The sequence below is a fragment of the Arachis hypogaea genome, chromosome 18, assembly GCF_003086295.3.
Source record: "Arachis hypogaea cultivar Tifrunner chromosome 18, arahy.Tifrunner.gnm2.J5K5, whole genome shotgun sequence".
Classification (NCBI taxonomy): Eukaryota; Viridiplantae; Streptophyta; class Magnoliopsida; order Fabales; family Fabaceae; genus Arachis; species Arachis hypogaea.
Window position 1 is genome coordinate 126,789,331 of NC_092053.1, and position 23,877 is coordinate 126,813,207.

General features: G+C 33.6%; 2 protein-coding genes across 4 annotated transcripts; one reads left to right on the plus strand and one right to left on the minus strand.

The window, feature by feature from the left end:
- The first annotated feature begins 11,027 nt into the window (after window positions 1–11,027).
- On the plus strand, window positions 11,028–14,683 carry LOC112770850 (MATH domain and coiled-coil domain-containing protein At3g58360). The gene is made up of 6 exons (XM_025815288.3): window positions 11,028–11,145; window positions 11,256–11,382; window positions 11,463–11,632; window positions 12,565–12,862; window positions 13,747–13,919; window positions 14,329–14,683. Exons 1-6 carry the CDS (start codon window positions 11,130–11,132, stop codon window positions 14,484–14,486), a joined length of 942 nt encoding a protein of 313 aa, XP_025671073.1. The 5' UTR covers window positions 11,028–11,129; the 3' UTR covers window positions 14,487–14,683.
- A 3,649-nt stretch (window positions 14,684–18,332) lies between these two features.
- LOC112770851 (large ribosomal subunit protein bL28c) lies at window positions 18,333–21,549 on the minus strand. 3 transcript variants are annotated; one of them, XM_025815291.3, is made up of 4 exons: window positions 21,134–21,519; window positions 20,309–20,449; window positions 20,089–20,199; window positions 18,333–18,807 (listed from the first exon to the last, which is right to left on the minus strand). In XM_025815291.3, exons 2-4 carry the CDS (start codon window positions 20,400–20,402, stop codon window positions 18,575–18,577), a joined length of 438 nt encoding a protein of 145 aa, XP_025671076.1. In that variant the 5' UTR covers window positions 20,403–20,449; window positions 21,134–21,519; the 3' UTR covers window positions 18,333–18,574. The 3 variants fall into 3 exon arrangements, with proteins under 3 accessions (XP_025671076.1, XP_025671075.1, XP_025671074.1); XM_025815290.3 differs by having other exon boundaries at window positions 20,309–20,458; window positions 21,134–21,431; XM_025815289.3 differs by lacking the exons at window positions 20,089–20,199; window positions 20,309–20,449 and having other exon boundaries at window positions 21,134–21,549.
- Window positions 21,550–23,877: the final 2,328 nt, after the last annotated feature.

Consider the following 23,877-nt stretch of genomic DNA (forward strand, 5'->3'; position numbering starts at 1 on the left):
TTAATGAAAAAATATAAAAAGATAATATTTATATTAAATAATATAAATAACAAATTAAAAGATATTTAATTAATTTTAAAAATTAAACTTTTAATAATCATATTTAAAATTTAATTTAATTCTATTTTCATTTTTACTCTCTGCACAAATTTTAATTTCTGTTAGCATCATTTGTGATATTTTTATCTTAATCTTTTTTTCCTTCTCTCTTCAGTATGGGCGTCGCCTTTTTCTCCCTTACGTCACCACCTTTCATCACAAAAAAAAGAAACATCAACCTAAAATAAAAAAATATTCATCTAAAAATAAAGTAACATCCATATAAACTAAAACAAACATCCAATCAATTTTTAAAAAAATATTCAAAAACATGAAAAAAGATATTCATTATCACCGCAGGACGGACAAATGGCTACATTAATTCTTCAAACGGTGCAACACATGGAGGGTTTTAGGATGATTGACAGCATTGCGAACGCAGGGGAAAAGAGTACCTGCTTCTTCATCCAGAATGTATGCGCGACGCGACGCAGGGGAAAAGAGGAAAGGGCGGTGTTGCTTGCAGGGAGCACAGTCGCAGCACGACAGAGAGAAAAAGAAGGCGTGGAGCAATAGCGTCGCTTGTAGGGAGAACAGGAGGGCAGCGTGACGCATGGGAGAAGAAAGTGCAGCAGCGGCGTCAAGAGCAGGGACGATGCGACGCATGGAAGAAGAAGGTGCAGCGGAGATGTCGATTACAAGAAATATAAGGACAGCCCAATGTATGGGAGAAGAAGGTGCAAGCTGTAGCGGCTACGACGCGTTGCTTTTTCAAACGGCGATGGCAATGAGGTGCGTTGGTAATAGCACGACAAAAAAGGAAGAGTAAAGCGACTGTGCTAAAAAGAAAAAAAAATGAAACCATAAAAAGTAAGAGATTAGGGTTGTAGCGAATGCAAATGAAGTGAGATTTTTTTATTTAGTAAACTTGAGATGCAACTCGTTATTTGTGTTATTCACACTTCACAATATCTACCTAATAAAACTCTTTTTTATATAGAAAAATAAAATTTTTAACTGACTAATTATTAATATTATATATATATATACACCAGCGTCTTAAAAAAAACTTTATTCTATCAAGTCATATTTTTATTTATTAATTTTATAAATTCATCATATCTTATAAATTGACATTATATACATGTGTATATTTTATACTATACAAAAACACAAAATAAATATATTAATGAATACATTTTAATATTTTATATATTTCATTTAGATAATATTATAATCATGAGTAAATTTTGATAAAAGATAAAAATTATTATTTTAATAAAAAAGTATACAAAAAAATTTATCATGTATAATTTATATATTTTTATAAATTTAATAAAAAATTTTATTTTAGGATCAATTCTATTCTTAAAAAAAAAAAAGTATATATTCAAATAGGTTTTTAAAAAATTGTGTTAGATATTTTTGTCTTTAAAAAAAATTTATTATATTTAGATTCCTAAATTTTATAAAAGTAAGACATAAGTTTTCATTTTAATTAGACATATTATTTTTATTTTGACAAATTAATCTTTAAAAGTGTGACGAAAAGATTTATATATTTTATTTTTGTAAAAAACAAAAATTTTAATGTAATAATTTTTTTTAAAAAAATGAAAACATTAGATATAAAACTTTTGTGAATCTATTTAACTATATACTCAGAAAAAAATCTTATTTATATATAATTTTTTCTCCATATTACTAAAGTTATATAGCAATGGTTCCTTGTTGGCTGCGTCTATCTTTGTTAGGAGCAGAAAAGTGAACAGTGCAAAATCTTTTCTATCACTGCGGAACTTTTAGAGTCTTCAATCTTCAATTCTTCATTGTAGAATTATAAAAAAGAAAAAAAAAAAAAACAACTTGGCAATGTCTTTCCAACAACCACCATAACTTAGTTATGCCCGATCCATGTGTTGCATAAAATCGAGTAAATTAAATATATAAAATAAAATGTTATAATAAAATTTAAATTATAAAATCATCAGATTTTATAAAAATCTGATAAGATTACTCCACAAATAAAATTATAACATTAAAATTTTTTAAATATTAAATTAAGCTTTTAGTTACTTTAACTATGTGATTATGCTTAGGGGTGAACGCGGATCAGATCAGATTGGATATGGCCAAAATTTTGATTCGATCCGCACTAAAATCATCGAATCCAATATTCGTAGTTTTTAAGTTTGGATGCGATTTGATTCGATCCGATCCGCACATTTGCGAATCGGATCAGATCGGATAGCAGATATATCCGCAAAACACAAAAATATTTTTAAAAAGTTATTTTTATTAAAAAATATCAATAAAATTCATTTTTTCTATTCTTTTAAATATGTTTACTTTCAAAATAACATTAAACATATTTTTTAAAATAATAAATTAAAATAATACAACATATATCATAATTATTAGTTGAAATAAAACATAAAAAGAATATTTACTTATTTATTTCTTTATTTTTACGGATACGCGAATTTTTTATTTTAATAAATAAAATAAATATAATATTTACCAAATTAAATAATTTTTAGAGAATTTACCGATTTAAATTCCCCTGTCATATCTCGTTTACAGTGTAAACGAGATATACACATTGTCATCTCGTTTACACTGTAAACGAGATATGGGCCGTACGCGCATATATATAGAAATCGTTTATAGCCAACTTCTGGCCCCAGTTTCACTTTGTCAACATCTTTCTCCCCTCTTTTAATCCTTTCTGACTATACATTTGACCCAAGCGGTGATGGCGCGCCAAGTGGGGAATGACGGGGACATAAACAGGCTGAACGAGACGACACATTACGCCGGGGCGGCCAACTTCAAGGTTAGTTTCGTTATGGTTGAAAAATTTAATGATGTTGCCATTGTTAGGGTAGTCATGAAGATTTGGGACGTTGGTATATGGGTTAGGAATTAGGTCTCTAGGCTTTATTTAAAACTCTATCCGCTTGTGCTAGATTGATATGACATAAATATTATTAGTTTGGAACGCTGTTATTGCTGTGGTATGTTGTTAGTATTTATAAATTTAATGCCATTATAATAGTATGACACTGTTTACGTTAATAAATTTTGATATTTTTATTCTGTTAGACATTTAAGACTTTATTTTGTTGTGTTATATTGTTTAATTTGTAATAAAAGTAATAATAGAAATAATTATTCTTGAGACTTTTGAGAGATAAATATTATCAAAAGTAAAATTAATTTTTTAAAATGTTAAAAATAATTTATAAGTTATAATTGATTTTATATAATTTAAATATTATTTTTGTTTGTCATTATTCAGAGGTCTCGCCTCCTGTTGTCCCGGCGAGTGAGCCATACTTTACCTCCATTAGACGCCATCGTCCCATATCTGGCTGAGGCCGGATTCGGCGACACCGTGCCCTTCAGAAATTTTACTTTTGACAATTCCCTGATTTCGGCACTGGTGGAGCGATAGCGTCCAGAGACGCACACGTTTCATCTCCCGTGGGATGAGGTCACTATCACCCTGCAGGATGTGGCGTACCACTTAGGTCTACGGGCACACGGTAACTCCATCGGGGGTTGTCTCTGTGACTTTGGTAGGTGGTACCATACGGAGACGTGGGCATTGGTGGAGCAGCTCCTCGGATCCAAGCCTCCCGTGGCAGCACAGCAGGCGGCACAGAAGAAGGAGTCGTTCACGCTGAAGCTTGTGTGGCTATGGGATCGTGTTCGCCAGATGCCCCAGACAGACGATCCCGAGACCCTTCGACAGTACGCCAGGTGTTATATCATGTTACTGATCGGAGGGTATCTGATTATCGACAAGTCCAACAATATGGTGCACCTTCGTTGGCTACCGCTGCTCCGGGACTTTGCGAAGTGTAGAGCATTTTTTTGGGGCTCAGCTGTGCTGGCCTGGACGTATCAGTCCTTATCTTTGGCGGCTCAGCGGGGCGTCACGTATATCGCTGGCTGCACTCCGTTGTTGATGTCCTGAATCTATCAGAGATTCCCCCAGTGGTGTCCACCAGATAGAGGCGTCTACCAGTATCCGATGGCTGCGAGGTGAGAAATGTCTTTTTATGTATTAGAGTTAAATAATTTTGTCAAATCTTTTGGTATGTTACTTAACGAATCGTATATGCTCTCCTTCGATCTGTTAGGTTGGTTGGATTACTGCAGCAGAGCAGGGATCAGCATGAGGCCAAGGTCCTACGTTGGAGGGTTTCCCTTGACTGGCTATGGTTCGACGAGGTTAGTTGTAAAATACGCACGTTTTTTGTTTTCGATAATTAGATAGATATCGTATGCTTTTGTATGCTTGTTATATGGATAATTCGAGCGATTTCGTATAATAATTGTGTTTGTGTTGTATTGAAAACTTTCTTTATTCAGTTTGCATGGAGAGTCTGCAATGACCCCGCCCGGCAGGCTTTGTGTCCCCCTTGGTTTTGTGAGGAGGAGGAATGGGGGACATGGTTGTCAGCCGTCCTCTATTGTGCTTCAATATCGTCCGTTTTCACCACGTTAATCGGGCGAAACGGCAGTTCAATGGAGAGCAGCAGGTATCAGGCACTCCGGTAAATAATGATAGGTGAGATTGATGCTATATTTCTATTTACTTATCTGTTAAAAGATTTAAGTTATTATGACTTAAGGAAGTATTTAACACACCATCTTCATTGACAGGTACCTGACTACTACTGGTCGAGGTGAGGATGTATGGTGGCCGCTCAAGCTGAAGGAGTGCTATGATAGATGGCACCAGAGGTTTGAGCCCGGTCGCCGGATCACTGTGCACCATACCTTTGATACCAGGCCGACCCTGGAGTACTATGACTGGTGGCGTGCAGCTTGCCGTGTTAGGCATCTATCGGGGCAGGAGATACTGGAGGACCAGAGGCTGGTGGAGTTGTCCCTTAACGTACAGTCCACTACCAGCCAGCCCAGAGATGATCTCGCCCTTCCTCGGGGGGTGCCGGATCAACATCGACGTGCGAGGGAGGGTAGGGATGATACTCGACGACCTGCTCGGAGAGAGAGGGGTCACAGAGAGCGTCAGCCTGGTGAGCCGGTAAGGAGGGAGAGGGCCCACCCATGCGGGTGGGGATCGGAGTTGAGTCTGATGAGGAGGCGAAGTACGCCCACCAGGAGGAGCATGGAGACATCCCACAGGACAGAAAGGCCTCACCTCCACCACAGCAATCATGCACCATGAGGTGTCCTTCGTAGTACGGTTTGACGCGTAGGTCACATATGGTGCCGGGAAACAGCTCTGCAGTGCCTGAAGCAGCTTCGGCACCTTGTTGTACGATTCTTCCCAATCACTGTAGATCCGTGCAATGGCCTTCTGCTTCGCCATCCACACCTTTCTGTACGAGGATTTGAAGTGATAGCTTGCCTGCACTGCACCTTGCAAGATTAGGACACTGATAGACGGGTTGGATTGAATCAAGGGCAATATGACTCTGCATATGAGACTGCTATCTAACTGACAATGGTCTTGAGATATGGTGGGTTCCAGACATCTATGTGGTCTACCAAATCTCCGAACCTCCCTAATCACCACAGAAAAAATTTATTCATACACGACATCTCTAGCCGAAATAACATATAAGACAAAACTACTCAAATTCACAATTAAACTTGAACTTACCAGTATCCGAGATTCTGACAAAGGGCGGCACGGAGGCTCCATTGACACCCACTGTGGGCTTGACAGCACTGCACATGGTACTTTAAGCGGTCAGACTCAATCACCCGGTACTCAGCACTCCTTCGAATACTGTAGTTCTTCACACCTTGAAGCACCGCCTCTCGGCTTCTGAACCTGTGTCCGACCCGAAACTCCACACCGTCGTCCAGGTTGTAATCCACTCCACAGCTGTCAGAAACTAGGTTCCTTTCATGCATGGCGTCCAGATATAAACTGTGATAGTGACTTGGCACAGCCGATAGCACCGGAATTGGATGAGGTGGAGGTATCACATGGCGTGGCACAGCCCCCGCAGGTGTCTCCAGCACAAACTCATCCTCATCGCCACCATCGGAAGATTTACTGTCCACACTGTCCGCCACGTAATCCTCGTCCTACTCCTCCTCACCCTCCTCTGCCTCATGCTCCGGAATCACGACATGAATGGGAGGTGGTGCGAGAGGTCGGTCGTCCTGCACGTAGGTTTCGTGTACGGACGACCCACTACCACTGTGACCCACCTCGGCGGACAGCTCCATTACCTGTTCACACATGATCCTCCCATGAATGTCGAACATCAGTCGCACATGCTCGTCTCCGTGAAGTCGGAATAGTTTAAACCGGAAAACTCCATTTTCCATGGGTGCCAGCAACCTATACGCCACCCTTCCGATTTCCCTCGGTTGTGTCCCACCGAGCTTGCTCAATATCAAACTCTTCAAATCCGACAACGTCTCCACACGCTGAGTGCGAAACAATATCGGATCTTGACACTCAAATATTACCCCGTTGTCGCCATTTCTCATGCGACAATTGGGATAAAGAAGCACAACTATGAATGGATTGTTACTGGCCATTCAGCTATGTTTTTTGAGAGAAGTAAGAGACAGAAGAATGATATGAAATGTGTGTGAAGAATAGCAAATGTTACACATCCTTTTATAGAAGGTGAACATTTGTCATATACATATCTCGTTTACACTGTAAACAAGATACGTGAAAATTCATCTCGTTTATAGTGTAAACGAGATATAGTAAGGGAATTTATTTCGATAAATATTCGTAAAAATATTTATTTTGGTAAATATTATATTTATTTATTTAATAAAATAAAAAATTCCAAATATGTGGATTCCTACACAAAATTCGCGATCCGATTCTATTAGTGTGCGGATCTTATCCGATAACTTTGTAGATCGGATCCATATCCGTCATTTTTAAATCAGATTTGGATAAATACCGTGAATATGCAGATCAAATTCAATCCATGAACACCCTAATTATGTCTTAATGTCTATACACACATATGAACACCGGAGGAAAGGTGAAATCAAATGGCTTGCAAATTGACAGGGAACTGTATAAAAATAAATGATTATTAAACAATAAAACACTATTAATTTTTTTGTTCATAAAAAAAAATTTTTTTGGACCTGTAAAATCATTATTATGGTATTGAATTTTTGAGGCATCATATCAAGTGGATTTATGTTGACCCAATGAGACGGGTCAGAGACATAAGTCATGTGTACATCAGATGAAATGCACCATTGGACCCTACTCTCAATGTTTGGATAAGTTTCAGATGAGATATAAACCTAATTCAATTTACGAAAAGGAAAAAAAAAATCCATAAGTGGAGTCGGCACTCAGCAGGCTCCATCAACATCTCTTGAATATACGGAACTTAGTTATTTTTTAGAGAAAAATCTAAAATAGTCCTTCACAATTACCTCAAAAAACAACGAAGTCTTTAACAAAAAAAAAATATCAACCTGGCCTTGAGATTTATTTTTATAGGATTGATTAGCTCCTGTGCTAAAAAAAATTAATGTTTTTTTTGGCACAGGGGCTAATCAGTCCTTAAAAAAAAGATCAGAGACTGGGTTGGATGTTTTTTTTTTTGGGTCTCGTTGTCCTTTCGAGTTTATTGTCAGGGCCAGATGGGATATTCACTCTATCTTTTAATAAAAGCTATTAAAATGGTATGCCAAAAATTTTGGCGATCATAAAAAGATCCTGAAAAATATAAAAGATAAAATAATTTTTAAAAATTTTAAAATTTGACAAAAATATCCAAACATAAAAATATGATATCACAGTGAATAGAAAATATTGATTTGTCAATCAAAAAAGTTTTAGCGATAACAGCAGAAAACTCTAACGGCGTTTTTCTCTTTTTCTTTCAATTCAAAATCCTTTTTCATAATTGCTCATTCATCATCAATTATGAGAACTTTAATGTCTTCCCTCCTTTTCTTCTAATCTAAAACTCTTTTCGTACCTTTACAAGGCGGTCTTACTCCATTAAATCTATAATTGTTTGCTCTTACAAGAGAAAGTCTTTCATGAATTCGATGAACTCTTGTTAGTGTATTTGGTGGAAGTGACAGTGCGTTATTGTTGTTGTTATTGTTCTTGTAGATGTAGCTTTTGCGAATTTTATGGTTGAAGAAGATGAACCAACGAATTTTGTGGTTGATGAAGATGAACCAATGGCATCTGGGTGAAACTTGAAGGTACAATTCGAAAAAAGAGTTGTTGAAGAGAAGTGTGTACTATCTCTTGCATATAGAACGAGCTTGGAAGAAAGCGCGGCGGGGGAGAGGGGGAAGCGAGGAATCCGAGGATGCAATCGATAAGCCTCTGAGAAAGCTTGCTCCATAGTCTGTTGTTCATCCATGGTGTGGTGTTGAAGGTGCTTGTTGTTGCAGCGGTGGTGGTAGTGTTGGTGATGGCAAAGGTGTAAGAGAAAGGGTGGGGATGATGATAGCGATGAAGAAAATAGAGGACATGATTTAAAAAAATTAGGGTTCAGAGTTCTCTCTCTTAGCACTTTCGATTGCTAGGTTAGCATTTTTGTTCACTGTGACGTAATGCTTTTCACGTTTGAGTGCTTTTGTCAAATTTTAAAATCTTTTGAGGGTTATTTTATTTTTAACGACTTTTAGGGCCTTTTTTGTCAGCGCTAAAATCTTTCAGATACCATTTTAGTAGTTTACTCTTTAATTTAAGAGTACATTTTAAAAATATAGTTTTTTTGCTCGTTTCAATATTAAAAAAAAAAGAGGTAAATGCCAAATCGAGAACAGTTCCTTGAGTCGGAAATTTTTCTCCATGTTGATGTATTTCTCTACTCTTTCCTGAACTTTATTTAAAGAAGTCGGGTACCGTTTGGATATTGACTGGGAGAAGGGTCATTCTTTGAGACCGTTGACTAGTCCCATGATCACGGTTTTAGTGGGTAAGGTTTGGATCTTCAAACATGTCTTATTGAACTTTTTCATGTAGTCTTGAAGGGTTTCTCCGGCCACTTGCTTCATTCCTAGCAGACTCAGTGCGTGTTTTGTTTTGCCCTTTTGGATGAAGAACCTAGTCAAAAATTTCTTTGCCAGGTCGTCGAAACAAGTTATTAACCTGGGAGTAAGTTGTCAAACAATTTCATGGCGGGTTTGGTAAAAGTGGTTGGAAAAATCTTGCAGCAGGTGGTGTTGGAGGCGTCATCTAGGTACATCCGGCTTTTGAAATTGTTGAGGTGGTGCCTTGAGTCGGTCGTTCCGTCATAGAGGTCCATGTCAGGTGTTTTAAAGTTCTTGGGAACTTTGGCTCGCAAGATTTCTTCTATGAATTGGTCTTCTCTGCCTAGAGGACTTTCTTTCCGATCCGCTTGGTTATTTCGATTGCGAATCTCGGCTTCTAACTTCAAGAGTTTTTCTTCTAGCTCCCTTCGTCGCCTTACCTCTCTCTGTAGTTCCCATTCCGCCTTGTACTCGAGTTATTCTAGCCAATCTCGTTGGCCTCGGACGAGACCCAGTATTTCGGCTGTTTGTAGGGTTCTTCTTCAGTGTGACGGACTTCCGAATGAATCCGCCTTGGCTGGGGGTTGGCTTATGGCCCTCCCCCATGAGGACCATGCATCTGGTGTGGTGAAGGTAGTATAATGGCGTTGCCCTTTGGTTGGGGCTCGACTTCATATTCAGGCACCGTGTGGCTGTCTTCATGCTGGTTGTCCGCCATTGTTATGGGATGAATTCTAGGTCCCCGACAACGGCGCCAATATTCCGAGGGTTACCTGAAATGTTGATTTGAGCCTGGACGTGAGACTCAGATCCCTCTGTATGGCAGCGTCTGACTTGCTGATGTTGAGGTGCTGCCTGTCCGAGTTTCTCGTGGAAAGGTAGGGAGTGGTACTTACAAGAGACTCCAATGCTTAAATTAGCAAGGGCTTTTAGCAAGTTTTTAGTAGATTAGAACGCGAATTATACCTAAGGGGTATTAGTGTATTTATAGTAAAGTTGATAACCACCTTGGTTGTAGTTATTCTATCTTTTCTGATGGATAGCCGTTCTCTTTATCTTGAGAGTTTGTTATGATCGATCTTTTAGCAAAAATATAGATAGTAAGGGAGATTTTCGGAAGCATTTACCTGTTTAAGCAGGTATAGCTCGGCTCTTTTGTTGATGTCCGATCTCTTAAAAGAGGTCGGATATGTTCGGATAGACCGTCTTTTTGGGTGGGTCTTTTGTTTATTGGGTCTGACTCTGATAGTTGGGTCAAGGTATGAACAGTCATGTTATTCTTTTCTTTTAACATAAAACGATTAAGTTCATAAGTGTACATTTTTATCGATAACGAAATTTAAGAATATTTTGTTTAGTTCAAGTGTATTTTTTTTTTGTAATTTATCCTAACAGCAAATAGCGAAGGAACAGCTAAAAACGAAAGCACACTATGATTCGAAGAGAATTTCAAAGTATTACTTGTTAGTTGTTGCTAAGAAAAGAATATTCATGAACAGAAAACGAACCATCCTTGGTAATTCAAAACTTAAATCTTTGAATTCCCAAGATAATTCTCATGTTGAGGACAAACCTTATTGATTGATTATGCTCTCCAAGATTTCCTGGTAAACAAGTTGAGGTAGAGAATATTCATAAAAGGCTAAGCAATTCTCTACATTAAGATAGCTTATCACATTTATCATTCAACATACAACATTACAATTTGAAGCAGAGAATATTCAAGCAATTCTCTGTTTGAAAATAAAAAATACTATGTACACACTAAAAATCAGTTACTAAATTAACTATCATATATTTGTGTATAAATATATAATTATTTAATTTATTTTTAATATATATTTTATACGATTAATTGGTTTGCTAGCTAATATATTGGATACATGCAGTAGAATTTTTTAAATATAATACATATATAAGTTCTTCTTAAAAAATTTATAAAAAAAATTCCCTCTCCAAGAATGCCAAAAGTAGGAATAATTTTGTGTCTCCTACCTGAGCTAAAGCAACATTCTTGAAGCATAGTATATGGAAATAAAATAAAATTTCTCTATCCATATATATAAGAAATAATTCATTATGACCACATATTTACAAACTTGTGTTCCACCATGGATTTCCAAGATGGTTAGTTTGGCATCTTTTGAAGAGAGTTTATCCAATATATGCATGTTATTAGTTTTATACTAGTGAGCAGAATATCATGGATTTAATTTATATGTAATAATGTATTGCAGGCATTTCAAGATTCATATCAAATTCGCCACCAGCTCATTACGTAGTAAAAATCCAATTCTCACTTCTCACAAATAATTCCATAGAAAGATATGAATCAGGGATATTTGAAGCTGGAGGCTATAAGTGGTATATATAATTATTTTTATTTCTAAATGAATTCATGTGTTAATATAATATACAAGCAATAATAATGAAATATATGATAGGAAGTTGATTCTATATCCAAGTGGAAACAAGGGCAAGAATGTCAAAGACCACATTTCACTATACTTGGCATTGGAGGGAGCAAGTTCATTTAATCATGACTGGGAAATCTGTGTCAATCTTCGTTTCTTTGTGCTTGATCAAAACAATCACAACTACTTAGTCACCCAAGGTATTTAAAGGTTTCACCCCCCTTTTTTTTGGGTCCATTTTATTAGTAATCATATAACCCTAGATATTTCATATAAATATTCTGATTAAGTTCAATAAAATGGCAATATTAATTAATTTTCATAGTATAGTACATGGATAAGATATGCTATTGTAGATACGAGGTATATATATGGTTTATATTTCATTATTCAATATTAAAGTCTGAATGGATATAACGAGAGATGATAATCGGGTCGATTTTTGCACTATTCGACTCTACCTCACCTTATTTTATCTTATATAAAATATGCTATATTATTATTTGTAATAAGTAGTAAAAATTTGTATATCCTAACCATCTTACTTTTATTGATCACCTCTCTAACCTTTAAATTTTACTATGTAAAATTAAAGTTCCAAATTCATAAAACTATGAATATCATTAAAAAAAAATTAATTTAAAAAATGAATATATATTTTTAAATTTTTATATATATACATATTAGGGTGAAACAGGACACGTACCAAAATTCGACTCCATTCCATTCTGTTGAAAATCTATCCAATACTAGATCGAGTAATTATCCATTCCGATAGAATAGAATGGATTTTGTATGTACAAGTTGTGTAATTATATTGCTATCCTTAAATATATATGATATATTGGTATCTCATATATTTTGTATATATACTTAATATTATTTGTTTATTATAGTAAACTCAAATATATCCTGGCATAATTCATGCTACATGAAATGGATCTAGCATAATTCTTATAAGAAAATTTAATCAATGGTTAAAAAAATTATAAATTATTGACACGATAATATAAAATTTTTATAGGAGAGAATTAAAAAAAATTATAGATATATAATTTGGTTTTTGATTGGTAAAAAAGGTTATGTTCTCTAACAAAATTTATAATAAGTAACTGAATTTGATTACTGGCAGATACAATAAAAAGGGAAAGAAGATACAACAAAATGAATATTGAATCAGGATTTGATCAATTCTTCCCACTCAAAGATTTCAATGACAGCTCCAAAGGTTATTTGGTTGATGATATATGCACATTTGGAGCAGAAGTCTTTGTTTGCAAAGAAAGAAACATGGGAAAGGGAAATGGAGAATCTTTAGCAATGATTAAAGATGTAATTACCTACAAGCACAGGTGGAGAATTGACAACTACTCAGGCTTTGGTTCAGAGTGTTTAGAATCTAAACCATTCAATACCGGAAAATATAAGTGGTAAAAATATTTAACTTTGATTTTGTTTCTAAACTAATCATACTTAACATATCTTTCTTTGGTAAAATCCTGTATTAGTCATGGGAAAAGAGTTTGGAGTGCCATTTTCTTTTTTTTTTTTTTTGCCAAAAGATTACTTATGATATTAACTTAGTCTTTTAAAATTAAATTAATTTGATGTTAATAAATTTTTTTGGGTAACTTTTTGGAGTAACCTAAAAGATATAAAAAGTATAGAAACCCACTTTTTAAGATAACCAACATTAGTTAACATTTTTTTTAATTGTAAAATTATCTTTTTAACTTTTATTTTTGGAAAATTTAGAGTTCAGGGTTAGATTTTAGAATATATAATTTAAAAATTATAATTTAGAATTTAGAATTTAAAATTTAAAAAATTTGACTGAAGTTGACTGAAAAAATAATTTCCTAATTGAACTCAAAATTGCCAAATTAGGAGAGAAAATACATAGGATTTTATAAAATGTGTTGACATTTTGTACTTTTGTTAGTAAAACACAAAATTATTGAATAATAGAACTTGTTGAAACGAGATTTTATAATTCGTATTCTTTTTCTGTATTAACCAAATTGTCACACTTATTTCAAATATCAAATTGTCACACTAGTTTTTTAAAGACAAATACAAAGTTTTATTTTATTTTTAACCGAAATACATCAGATACAAAATAAAAGAAAAAGTAATTGCTTAATGTACAAATATTTTGCACTATGCAAAATCAACCTCTAAATTTATTTATTTATCAACCATGTTAGGTATAAACTAAAGTCAGTTATCAATATAAAATATATTTTAAAATATAAATATATATTAAAAATAAATTAATCAACACATATTACTTTTGAATATTTTTTTTCCACAGGATAATGAAACTTTATCCCAAAGGACAAGGAACTGGAATAGGAAGTGGGTATCTTTCTTTGTACATAGCTTTAGCTGACCCAACAAGCCTTCTTCCTTCAGGATCCAAAATATATGCACAAATAACACTGCGCATCCTTGATCAGAAACAGAGTAATGACTGGTTTGGGAAAGGTAAAGCATATAAGGTGGTTATTTTTATGAGAAATAATGCTAGTCACACAAAATGGTATTTAAAGTTTTAAACCATTAGGAGTTGAATCTTGCTTTTAGGGACATGCTCATAAAAGTCTTTAGGATAAAAATGCATATAAAATATGCTTCCAATTATCTCTTAAACTAGATTTTGAAATTGGCTGCGTGCACTAAAATAGTTTTCGAAAATTTAATTGTATCATTTACGTATTTGATACTAGCAGTCGAATAAGTCACTTGATAGAAAATGATTGAAAGAATAATATTGTGGACTTTTACCAATTTAAATAATTGGTGCAATTGAAATTTTTGAGATTATTTTAATATATCCGATTAATTCAAAACTTCTTATATTTTCAAATAATAACTTATTTACCCCTTATTGCAGGTAATTACTGGATTAGTGGGTCAAGTGGTGAAATTGGTTATAACAGATTCATGTTGCTTAATAATTTCACTAGCCAATACAATGGGTATCTAGTGAAAGATAGTTCTTCACTAGAAGCAGAGGTTACAATTCTTGGTGTGGTTGATGCATTGTTCTGACACCAATTGTTCAATGTATTCTAACACATAACAGTAGTGTTGTAAGTCTCAAATGTTTTCTGTGCATTCAAATATTACTGTGGTACAAATATTACTGTGTTTAAATTGCATTGTATATATAAATGGGCACTTTAATATCTCCTGCTTGAAACTGTTCTAACATGAAAATTAATAAGGATGTGTTGCTTTTAGCATTATCTTTAACTTGTACATAAATGCGTTGTATATATAAATGCGATGCTTCTTTAGATAGCGGCAGCAGCGACGGCAGCGAAATGCGTTGGTGACGGCATAACAGAAAAGGGGGAGTGAAGCGATTCCGGTTGCGGTAAAAGGAGAGAAAGGTGAAAGGTGTGAGGCTAGATTTTTGGTGGATAAATAGAGTGAAATGTTTTTAGAAATATGAGTTAAGATATGTTGTTAAATTACTAAACTAAAAAAATTAAATTGATGACTAAAAATGATGAGCAAAAATAATGGCATTTCTCAAGTCATTTTTATCCTTTATAAGATTAGATATTTGAATCATAAAAATATTTTAGAAAATAGTCATATCATTTATTACTTTAGTTTGGCGAAGTTTATTTAGGCTTGTTCACCACCTAATACAATTGATAAGAAAAATTCGTTCGGTGATAAATGACAAATATCACAGGTGAAGGAAATAAGACTTAAAAAGCATATCACTCATACATTTTTTATAATAAGTAATATTTAGACACATTTTTCTAACCTTCCATATGCGTTATTTGTTTTATTAATTAAAAATAATCTAAATATATAATTAACCAATAAAAATGATTTTTTATAATGTTATTGAACACAATGAGGTCCTATCTCCAACCCATTCTGTCTCTTCTGATGAGTCTCATAAAAGCATCATCTATGATCACGGAGCACTACTAGTTGATCTTAAACAAGGATCTCGGAGGCTCAACATATTTATGCACATTGATGATTGTGCTCATGCATGCATATATGTGGCTCACAGAAGTGCTTGATCATGGCAAGATATATAGATGCTAAATAAATGGTACAAATTAAAGTAACTATTATTGATGATGAATCGCTACAAGAATGTTTAAAAAAATCGACCATTTAAAAAGATCTTGTAGAGTAGAAATTAAAGAAATCATCAATTATATGCTTAGAAAGAAGAGGATCAAAATTTTCCTAGCTACTCAATATTCATAATATGCCATTTGTTAACAATTATGTGTATCAAAATTATGGATTATTCTATAAGATGGTTCGAAGGTTTGGTTTAAAATTTTTCGTATTCTGAATTCAACTATGAAATTAATTTTTAAAAATTTTTTAATCCTAAATCATAAATTCTAAATTCTCATCAATGCACTCAAGAATTAATAGTTTTGCTTAAAGATCATATAGAGCTTGCATAGCGTGGATTGCATACCTGTAGAATGTAATCAGTGGTTTCTGTCCGCACAAAAGAGGACCACAAATAGAAACCTTAACTTGAATGAGGAAAGTGCAAGTCATAGACTCAATTGTAATTCTATCATGAAATGACCAAGAAAGTAGTCTTCTCTATTTTCAAGGTAACATCTGCTCCAAATATTATAGTTGGTATGCCACTAACTAATGGTGTTCTGCAGCTTACTGCATCAAAAAGAATCAGTTGTAAGTTGATAAAGAAATAAAAAGATAAACAAGACAAGAATTGAATTTGAATAAAAAAAATACATTGAAATTGAAATAGAAACAAAAATGATAGATTGAAATTGAGTACAAAGAGAATCACTCTACTTCTACCCAATTTCTTGACGTAACAAGAAAGGGACTCCTCAACCTAACTTGTCAATGCCATGGTTTGGAAATTGATTCGAAGGGACTCCTCAACCTTCTAACCAATTCCCCGATGCAACAAGAGAGGGACTCCTCAACCTCAATTGTCCACACCATGGTTTCATCACGAAACCAAAAAGGTTTAAAAACTCTAAATCATTCTATGCTACGACTACAATAGCTAAGGAGGTATTTATAACCTCTTATTAGGTTAAAACAAATAAAAATCCTAAAGCCCATAAACATAAGGCCCAATCTAGTAATTAAATAAACAAAATCAAAATACATTAAATTAAAATATTCTAAAAATGTAAATTAATATCTTCTAAATAATACTTGAACTCTTCATATCTCGAACATTTGAAGAACATTTGAAGCACGTATCATAAGTATTCCATAGAAGTGAGAGTAACTTCGACATATATCTGTAGAGTAAGGATGCCTACATTGGCCTAACACAGCAGCGTTTTTGAAAATAATAAAATGACATGAATACAAATGGAATAATACAGGGCATAATGTTGATTAGGCTAACAACTTGCAACCATGAATATGAATTTCTGGGGGAAAAAAACGAGCTTCTCCATTCAATAGTGGAAAAAGCAAACAAGGACAGAGAATTGTCTAAGAAATAACAGAGTGAAAGTAGACTACAAATTTTGCTCAGGGAAGTGTTATTTCATCTGACAGGTATTTGAGTGAAAACAAACCTTCACATTGATTTTCAAAGACAGATTAGCCAAATACTGCTTAGTGATCTTAAAGACGTGCTTTGTCAGACAACAACATTGAGAAATCAAACCAAGGTCAGTTTCACAAATTCTCGAGGTCACCTGAAAATAGAAGATTTTATACGAATGTTGACAATTTTCAACTGAAGCAAAGAGCAATCATTTATGATACAACAATCTACGTTCATTATCAACAATGTGGCTTACCATAGAGAGAAGCATTGTTGTCAGGTAATATTGCCAACAAAAGCTCCAAACCCTTTCCTTTCATTTTGGTTGTAGATACGTGGTAAACATGCTCCAAAGCTTTCTCCACCTGCTCAGGCTCGGCATTGTATATGGGGATAACAGGTTCCGGATTAAACTCCTACAAAGATGAAAAAACAACAGGAAAATTTTCTCTTCACGCCAAACAACAAATATAACAGAAGGAAAAGTACCATTCCAGATACTTGACACATTTGAGCAAGCTCGTTACAAAATGGGCAGGCAACACTGTCTTGCACGCTCCATGAAAATTTTATGCATGCCCACCGACTAACTAACGGTCATGCCATTAATCATTTTCTGCATATTTTAGTAATAGGAGACAAAATACCATGTTAAAAGCTATCACTTAAAAACTCTAGGTCAAACAAGAAGAGCATATAATAAAAACTGACGTGGATGACAGAATTCAGCACAAAACAAGGTAGAACAGTTGAATTTTGCCACAACTTGAGAACATATAAATGGTATCAATGTATACAATACCTTGTTCATCATATTTCATTGACCAACTTGAGGTAAACAACTCTTTTCTTCCCCACTTTCATGATATTTAAGCTGCAAAAAAAAGTGCAACAGATCAATAGTTGTAGCAAAAAAGAAGAGATTCTACTTTCAGCAACTCATATTTTTGGAGGAGGAGCACATTACCCAAGGGGCAGGAAGAATTCTTGCTTCAACAGAAGCTAGCTTTTCACTTTTTATTCCAAATTCCTTTGCATAAGGATCCTGATCATAAGCATTATGCCGAATGGTCTGCTTGTAAATAAATTGAAATCTTGATATGATGGCCGAACATGTTATGCAGCTCCCAATATAATGTACATGTATGTGTGTTGTGCTTCTGTCTGAACAAGTATCTTAATATATTTCATCTGCAAAAGTATATCTTGTCATAGTTGATTGTACCTTTCCCTTATCAATTCCATAGATGTAACTCTAGAAGAGAACACCTCCATTATCAGCAATTGGAATTTACCATTGTTTGAAACCCTTTTATAGTGATATTAGCCCCAAAATGATTTTAACAGTCTAGGAGTAGATGATATTAGCCCTTGGTAAGAAGGCTCATTTGTGTAGCTTAAATTAAAAATGTGCAGGCATTACAAGGTGCATATCAATTCTCAAGATATTCCGTTTGTGCTTCTCACAATATCTTCCTTCAACCATTGCTAGAATCATCCATAGTCCCTAAAAGTAACATTAAAAACAAAATCAACAAATAATATCAACCAACTTGAATTTGTTCTTTCATACAACTACATCCATAATCAGGTGGTCTTATTTCTTCCGGAGGTCAATTCCAGCTTTCTTCGCGACTGCATCGAGTCCATTCTTCTCTATGGTTTTCAATGCCTTGGTTGATAACCGAAGCTTTACATAGCGCTTCCCGGCTTCCCACCAGATCCTCTTGTACTGCAGGTTTACAAACTGCAGTTTCTTTGTCTTGTGGTTTGAGAAAGATACTTTGTTGGCCTTGTTTGCTTTCTTTCCAGTGAAGGGACAAACTCTCCCTGAAAAAAAAGATAAAAAAGTAAATAATAATAACAATAATAATAATCAAATCAAATAAAAAATAAGATAATAGAATAATCAATCTCTGTCAAGTGCCAACAAAACAACAGATTCCAATTAGGTTTCTCCACCACTAATGATAATCTAACTTGCCATCAATGAGTAACATCCATATTAGCATATTGTTAGCCATGCATGTCATCCTTTTAAAAAAATGAAGACTGTAGAACTAGAGCATATGTCGCTCTAAAGATCAGGCTGAAGCTCGAGTAAATATCAGTGTTAGTTTCTTAAGTCCAGGAAAAGTGAAATTGTAATATATAGTAATTGCCCAGCCACAAGACATTATACGAAGAAGCTTCAAAATCACAGTTGGTAGCTTCAGCATCACTTTTTTCTATTTCCAATTTCTAATGATCTGATCAAACAATTAACACAAGCTTCAACTAAACAAAAAGCGGTGATCTTCCTTCAATATACATACAATATCGCATGATCACGTGGAAGTTATCGGCTTATGGGTTGTGTAGTCTTTATAATAACTCAAGTGTTGTGGTAGCTATTCAAATCAGCTACCTTTAACAGCCTGGTGCAGGACACAACATTTTTGTAATCATCTACTCATAGCTAAACACAAAATATAGTAATTAGGGAGTAATTAACTATTTGGTAAACCTCCCTTAGTTACTTTTGGCCATGTCAACGATTGATTTTCGTTTCGTTAGCTGCTTAAACAAGGCTGTTCTTTTGGCAGAGTGCAAACTCATAATGGATGAATCAAGCAGAGATACTTGGAGACTTTGTAGCATCAAACAGGTTGAAGAACTCAAATGCTTGGCTAAAATCATGACAGCATATGGGTATCCACCATCTTAATCTTTCTTCCAGATCCAGTTGTCCATCCATCAATATTTCCAGTATCAGGAGTCATCAAAATGAATAATATACATCCTGGGTGAATAAATGTGTTAATGTGTACTCGTCCAATCATGTGACCAAGAAGGAGATTTCACAAGTCAGAGTCCTTCAACTGATAACGATTGGGTAGTTTTACTTTTAGTAATGGTGGTTTAAGGGTCAGTGAAGTGCAGGAGAAGGCATTTGGAAATTTCACTGTTCAAACGCAACCTATGATGTTAAAAAGGTTGGAATATCAAACTTGTAATTGATGTTTCACCTCTCAAGTATCTAGTATTAAGTTAATTAGAGATGGTGCATGGCAGATAGCAAACAATGAAAGGTAAAAAATGGAAATTGAGGGAAAAGGGTAGAGGAATTACGAGCAAGAGGCTGCAAAGGTAAGAACTTTGGAGAGGGCGCAAGAAGGGGCATAGGAGAAGGGTGGTACGAAATTTTAATGCCGCTGAGGTGGGAAGTGACGAAGGCAAGCTCTGAAAGAAAGAAAATGCACAGGAAGCATAATAAATTATTAGTTTGGACTTTGGAGTTCAAATTATGTTAATTGAATATAAATAAATAAGGAAATGGAGTTGCACTTGCCTGGATGAAAGAGATTGGAAGAAGAGGTCTTTGTTTTCAGAGGCTTCAATTTGAGGGGGAAGGTGGATACCAGTGAACAACCTGCCATTGCCATTCTTCTTTCTTATCTCTCGCTCTCCTTCACACAACTCACTTTCGCTCCTATACTTACTAATATAGTTATGAGAACCGAACTGGTAATTAATCCGGTCATACCACCGGATCACTGGTTTAACCGGTGAGTCATTGATTCACCCGATTAACCCGGTTATAATTAAATAAAATATAAAATTATAAAAATAAAATTAAAATCAAAAGTTAAAGTACATGTATTCACAAACGTATTAATAATAATCAAGTATCAATTCTTAGACATAACTAATGATGCAAAAACTAGTCAATAGTACAAAATACTTTCTCAATTTAAATGAACAAGAAAAAGCAAAAGATAACACAATCGATAATTTACAGCAACAAAAGATTTAGCCAAGTGATAATCAGCAACAAATTCAACTCTCAGTCATATGTTCAACATCAAATTCAACTTCCAGCAACAAAATAATTTGCTCAGTGATATATTCAGCATCAAATTCAACTTACAGCAACAAATTCTATTTCTAACAACAAAGTCAGCTCATTGATAAGTTTCAACAACAAATTCAATAACTTTCAGCAACAAAAACTTTACCTCCAATTCTCCAAATATGATTTACAGCAAAACAAAATTAGCGAAATCATTATTTCAGCAACAAACTCAACTTTCAACAACAAATTGAAGATGTAGTGATGATTTACAGCAATGAAATTGAAAAAGAAATAACAGCGCCGAAGGAGGCTGAAGCTCACCTTCCCAGGGACCAACTCACGGCGAAGGAAGCGTTGACGGCCGAAGCAAAAAGACGACAACGACCACCACCCGAGGGACCAGATACTGGTTCCGTCTGCTTCTGCTTCCGGTGAAGCGAGGGCAGGAAGGCGGCCGCGAGAGAAGCGAGATACCGGAGACGAGAGAGGTCGAGGGCGACACCAGCCGTGAGAGAGTGAGACTCAGTGAGCTTGAGGAAGAGAGGTGAGAGGTGGGTGATCAGCATTTGGATAAGGGCACCCGGCCCCGGGGCTGTTAAAGGGAAACGACCCCGTTTTCAAATTTTTTTTAATTTTTTATTGTTAATATCAAAAACAAAACCTATATAAAAAAGTACACCACAAAAAGTGACCCAATGGAAAAAAAATGAAATGTAAGTTATGCTATTGTTTTTAATGTTGATGTTATTTTTTTTTAATAAGTTATATAGTGTCTTTGTTGTTTATATATTATTTTTTTTTAATAATTTATATTTTTTTAATATTATTTAGTTGTACAATATTACTAAAAATATATATTATCATGATTCATGAAGAATAAAATTAAAAAATTTAATATTATTTTTAATTATCAAAATATTAATAATATCCATCCTTGTACTTTATCTAATAGTTTTATTCCTGTATCATAGTATTTAAATATAACCTAAAAAACAAAAATAAAAGTAACTATTTAAAAAATAAAAATAAAAAATAATTATATAAAATTAGGTAGATAATCTGCAATTGAATATTTTTATTACTTATAGTCTAATTTACGTATAATTTTATTTTTTATAATTATTAAATTTTAAATTAATTTTTTATTTTAAATTGTCATTTATTATCTACTGCTATAAAATTTAAATTAATTTTTATAAGCTATTTGACAAAATTTTAAACTTTTTTAATTAAATTTAATTCATATTATTATTCAATTAAATTACAAAATAAAATTAAGCACAATTATTATCTATATTAAAACAGTATATTTTTTTGTATATTTTTTTTTGTTGAATAATAATATTATTGAATCGTATATAAATTGTAAAATTAAATAAATATATTGTACAATATTTTTTACAAATTAAATTCTAAGTTTAATATTAATTTACATATTATCTAATATATTCTTAAGTAATATATATAGTATTTTAAATTTATACTATATAATATAATTAATTTAGCTCTTCATGCATCACGAGTTTTAATCTAGTATTATATTAAAAATGAGAGACAAGTTAGCACTCTCTTTCTTTTCTTTCATATAAAGAGAAAAATAGAACTAAATGTTGTGACGAGAATGGATAATTAAGGATGAAAGATAAATGTCTATTTTATGAGCGACTCAATTTTCTTATGTTGAGAGGAACAAGTTCTTAGGACGAAGCAAAATTAATGAGGTTTGATAAATAAATTTTGTATATCTGAGACAAAAAGATTACACACACAACAATAACAATAATTATATTATTAATATTTATTTTTTTCTTTACGTTATTACATATATTAAATAAATATATAAATTATCTTTATTATATTAAGTTAATTATATTAGTGAATATTAATACTAAAATTTTTTATTTATATATTTTTATTTTATATTTAGTACATTTTTTATTTATTTATTTTATAACACTAAATTTTTTTTATAAATTTTGCTAAAAACACACTCAGTTTGGGATTGGAATATAGAGGAGGCTAATTGAGTGATTGTAGAAGATAAAGAGCTTTAAAGTTCTCTATTATGTATTATCACGCCACTTTTTCTCTCTCTTACAAAATTGAATGAACAATGGGATGCTGGGCCTCATGGCATCTGAGGAAAGTGATGACTATGGTGGGAGAAGCAGATAGATTAAGAATGAGATAGATTTGGGAATGAAATTAGGGTTAAAAAAATGCTAATTTGAAAATTTTTTATAATTTTTTAATATTTGGATAGTTTTGTCGATCCAAACCTATTTTTTATGGGTAAACTTTAATTTCGTTTCTTTTTATTAGATTTGTCAGTATTCAAATCATTTATGGTTAGAAATGGTAAGTTTCTCATACTCTACCATTATAATAATAGGCATTATAGCATGCAATATATGTATATACACCATACACTAAGAGAATACATAAAAAATGTATTGCACATATTGAAGATAGTTTTCTTTTGTTGAATGATTTTAGATCATGGTTAACTTATCATTAAGTACAGACGGTAATATATAGAAGTGCAAGTGGTGATGAATCAAACGATCTGAAGGTTATTAGTTGTGATTTTAATGAAGTGTGTTAAATGAAAGTCAGTGACAAGTGACAAGTGATTAATGAAGTTCAGAGTCATGTTCTTTTTGGGTATCCTGTACAGGTTGATTCTGTATGCTTTCTTAATGCCTCGCTGTGGGTCTGGCCAGTATTCAATACTGAACAACAAAACCATAAGTCATAACATATCCTAAAAGATGATGCTGATGACTTACCATCATCAAGGCTAACACTTTGTTCTACTTATGCTTCAACCTGCTTCCAACCACATTGTTTCTGCACTAATGTACAGAAATCAATCTCTTATTTATCCCAAGTCTATAATAATCATGCCACATCATTTTGGCTACCAAATGTTGGCAAAATATCCAGCTATCCAGAATTTTTTGTTTCTTTTTGAGTAAAAGAATCAAGTAACATCGCTTAGAGCAAAAGATTGAATTGATATACCTTCCATTTTCGTGAACCAGATTCATTTTGACAAACTTGAC

What these genes read in the sequence shown, in the direction of transcription:
- LOC112770850 (XM_025815288.3), top strand. An exon ending in CAACTACTTAGTCACCCAAG is followed by an intron (nt 11,633 to 12,564) that starts GTATTTAAAGGT and finishes GATTACTGGCAG; the next exon opens with ATACAATAAAAAGGGAAAGA. An exon ending in AATACCGGAAAATATAAGTG is followed by an intron (nt 12,863 to 13,746) that starts GTAAAAATATTT and finishes TTTTTTCCACAG; the next exon opens with GATAATGAAACTTTATCCCA.
- LOC112770851 (XM_025815289.3), bottom strand. Translation starts at nt 21,378, where the DNA reads ATGCTGATCACCCACCTCTCACCTCTCTTCCTCAAGCTCACTGAGTCT. An exon ending in GTGAGTTGGTCCCTGGGAAG is followed by an intron (nt 18,808 to 21,133) that starts GTGAGCTTCAGC and finishes CTTTTTTTTCAG; the next exon opens with GGAGAGTTTGTCCCTTCACT.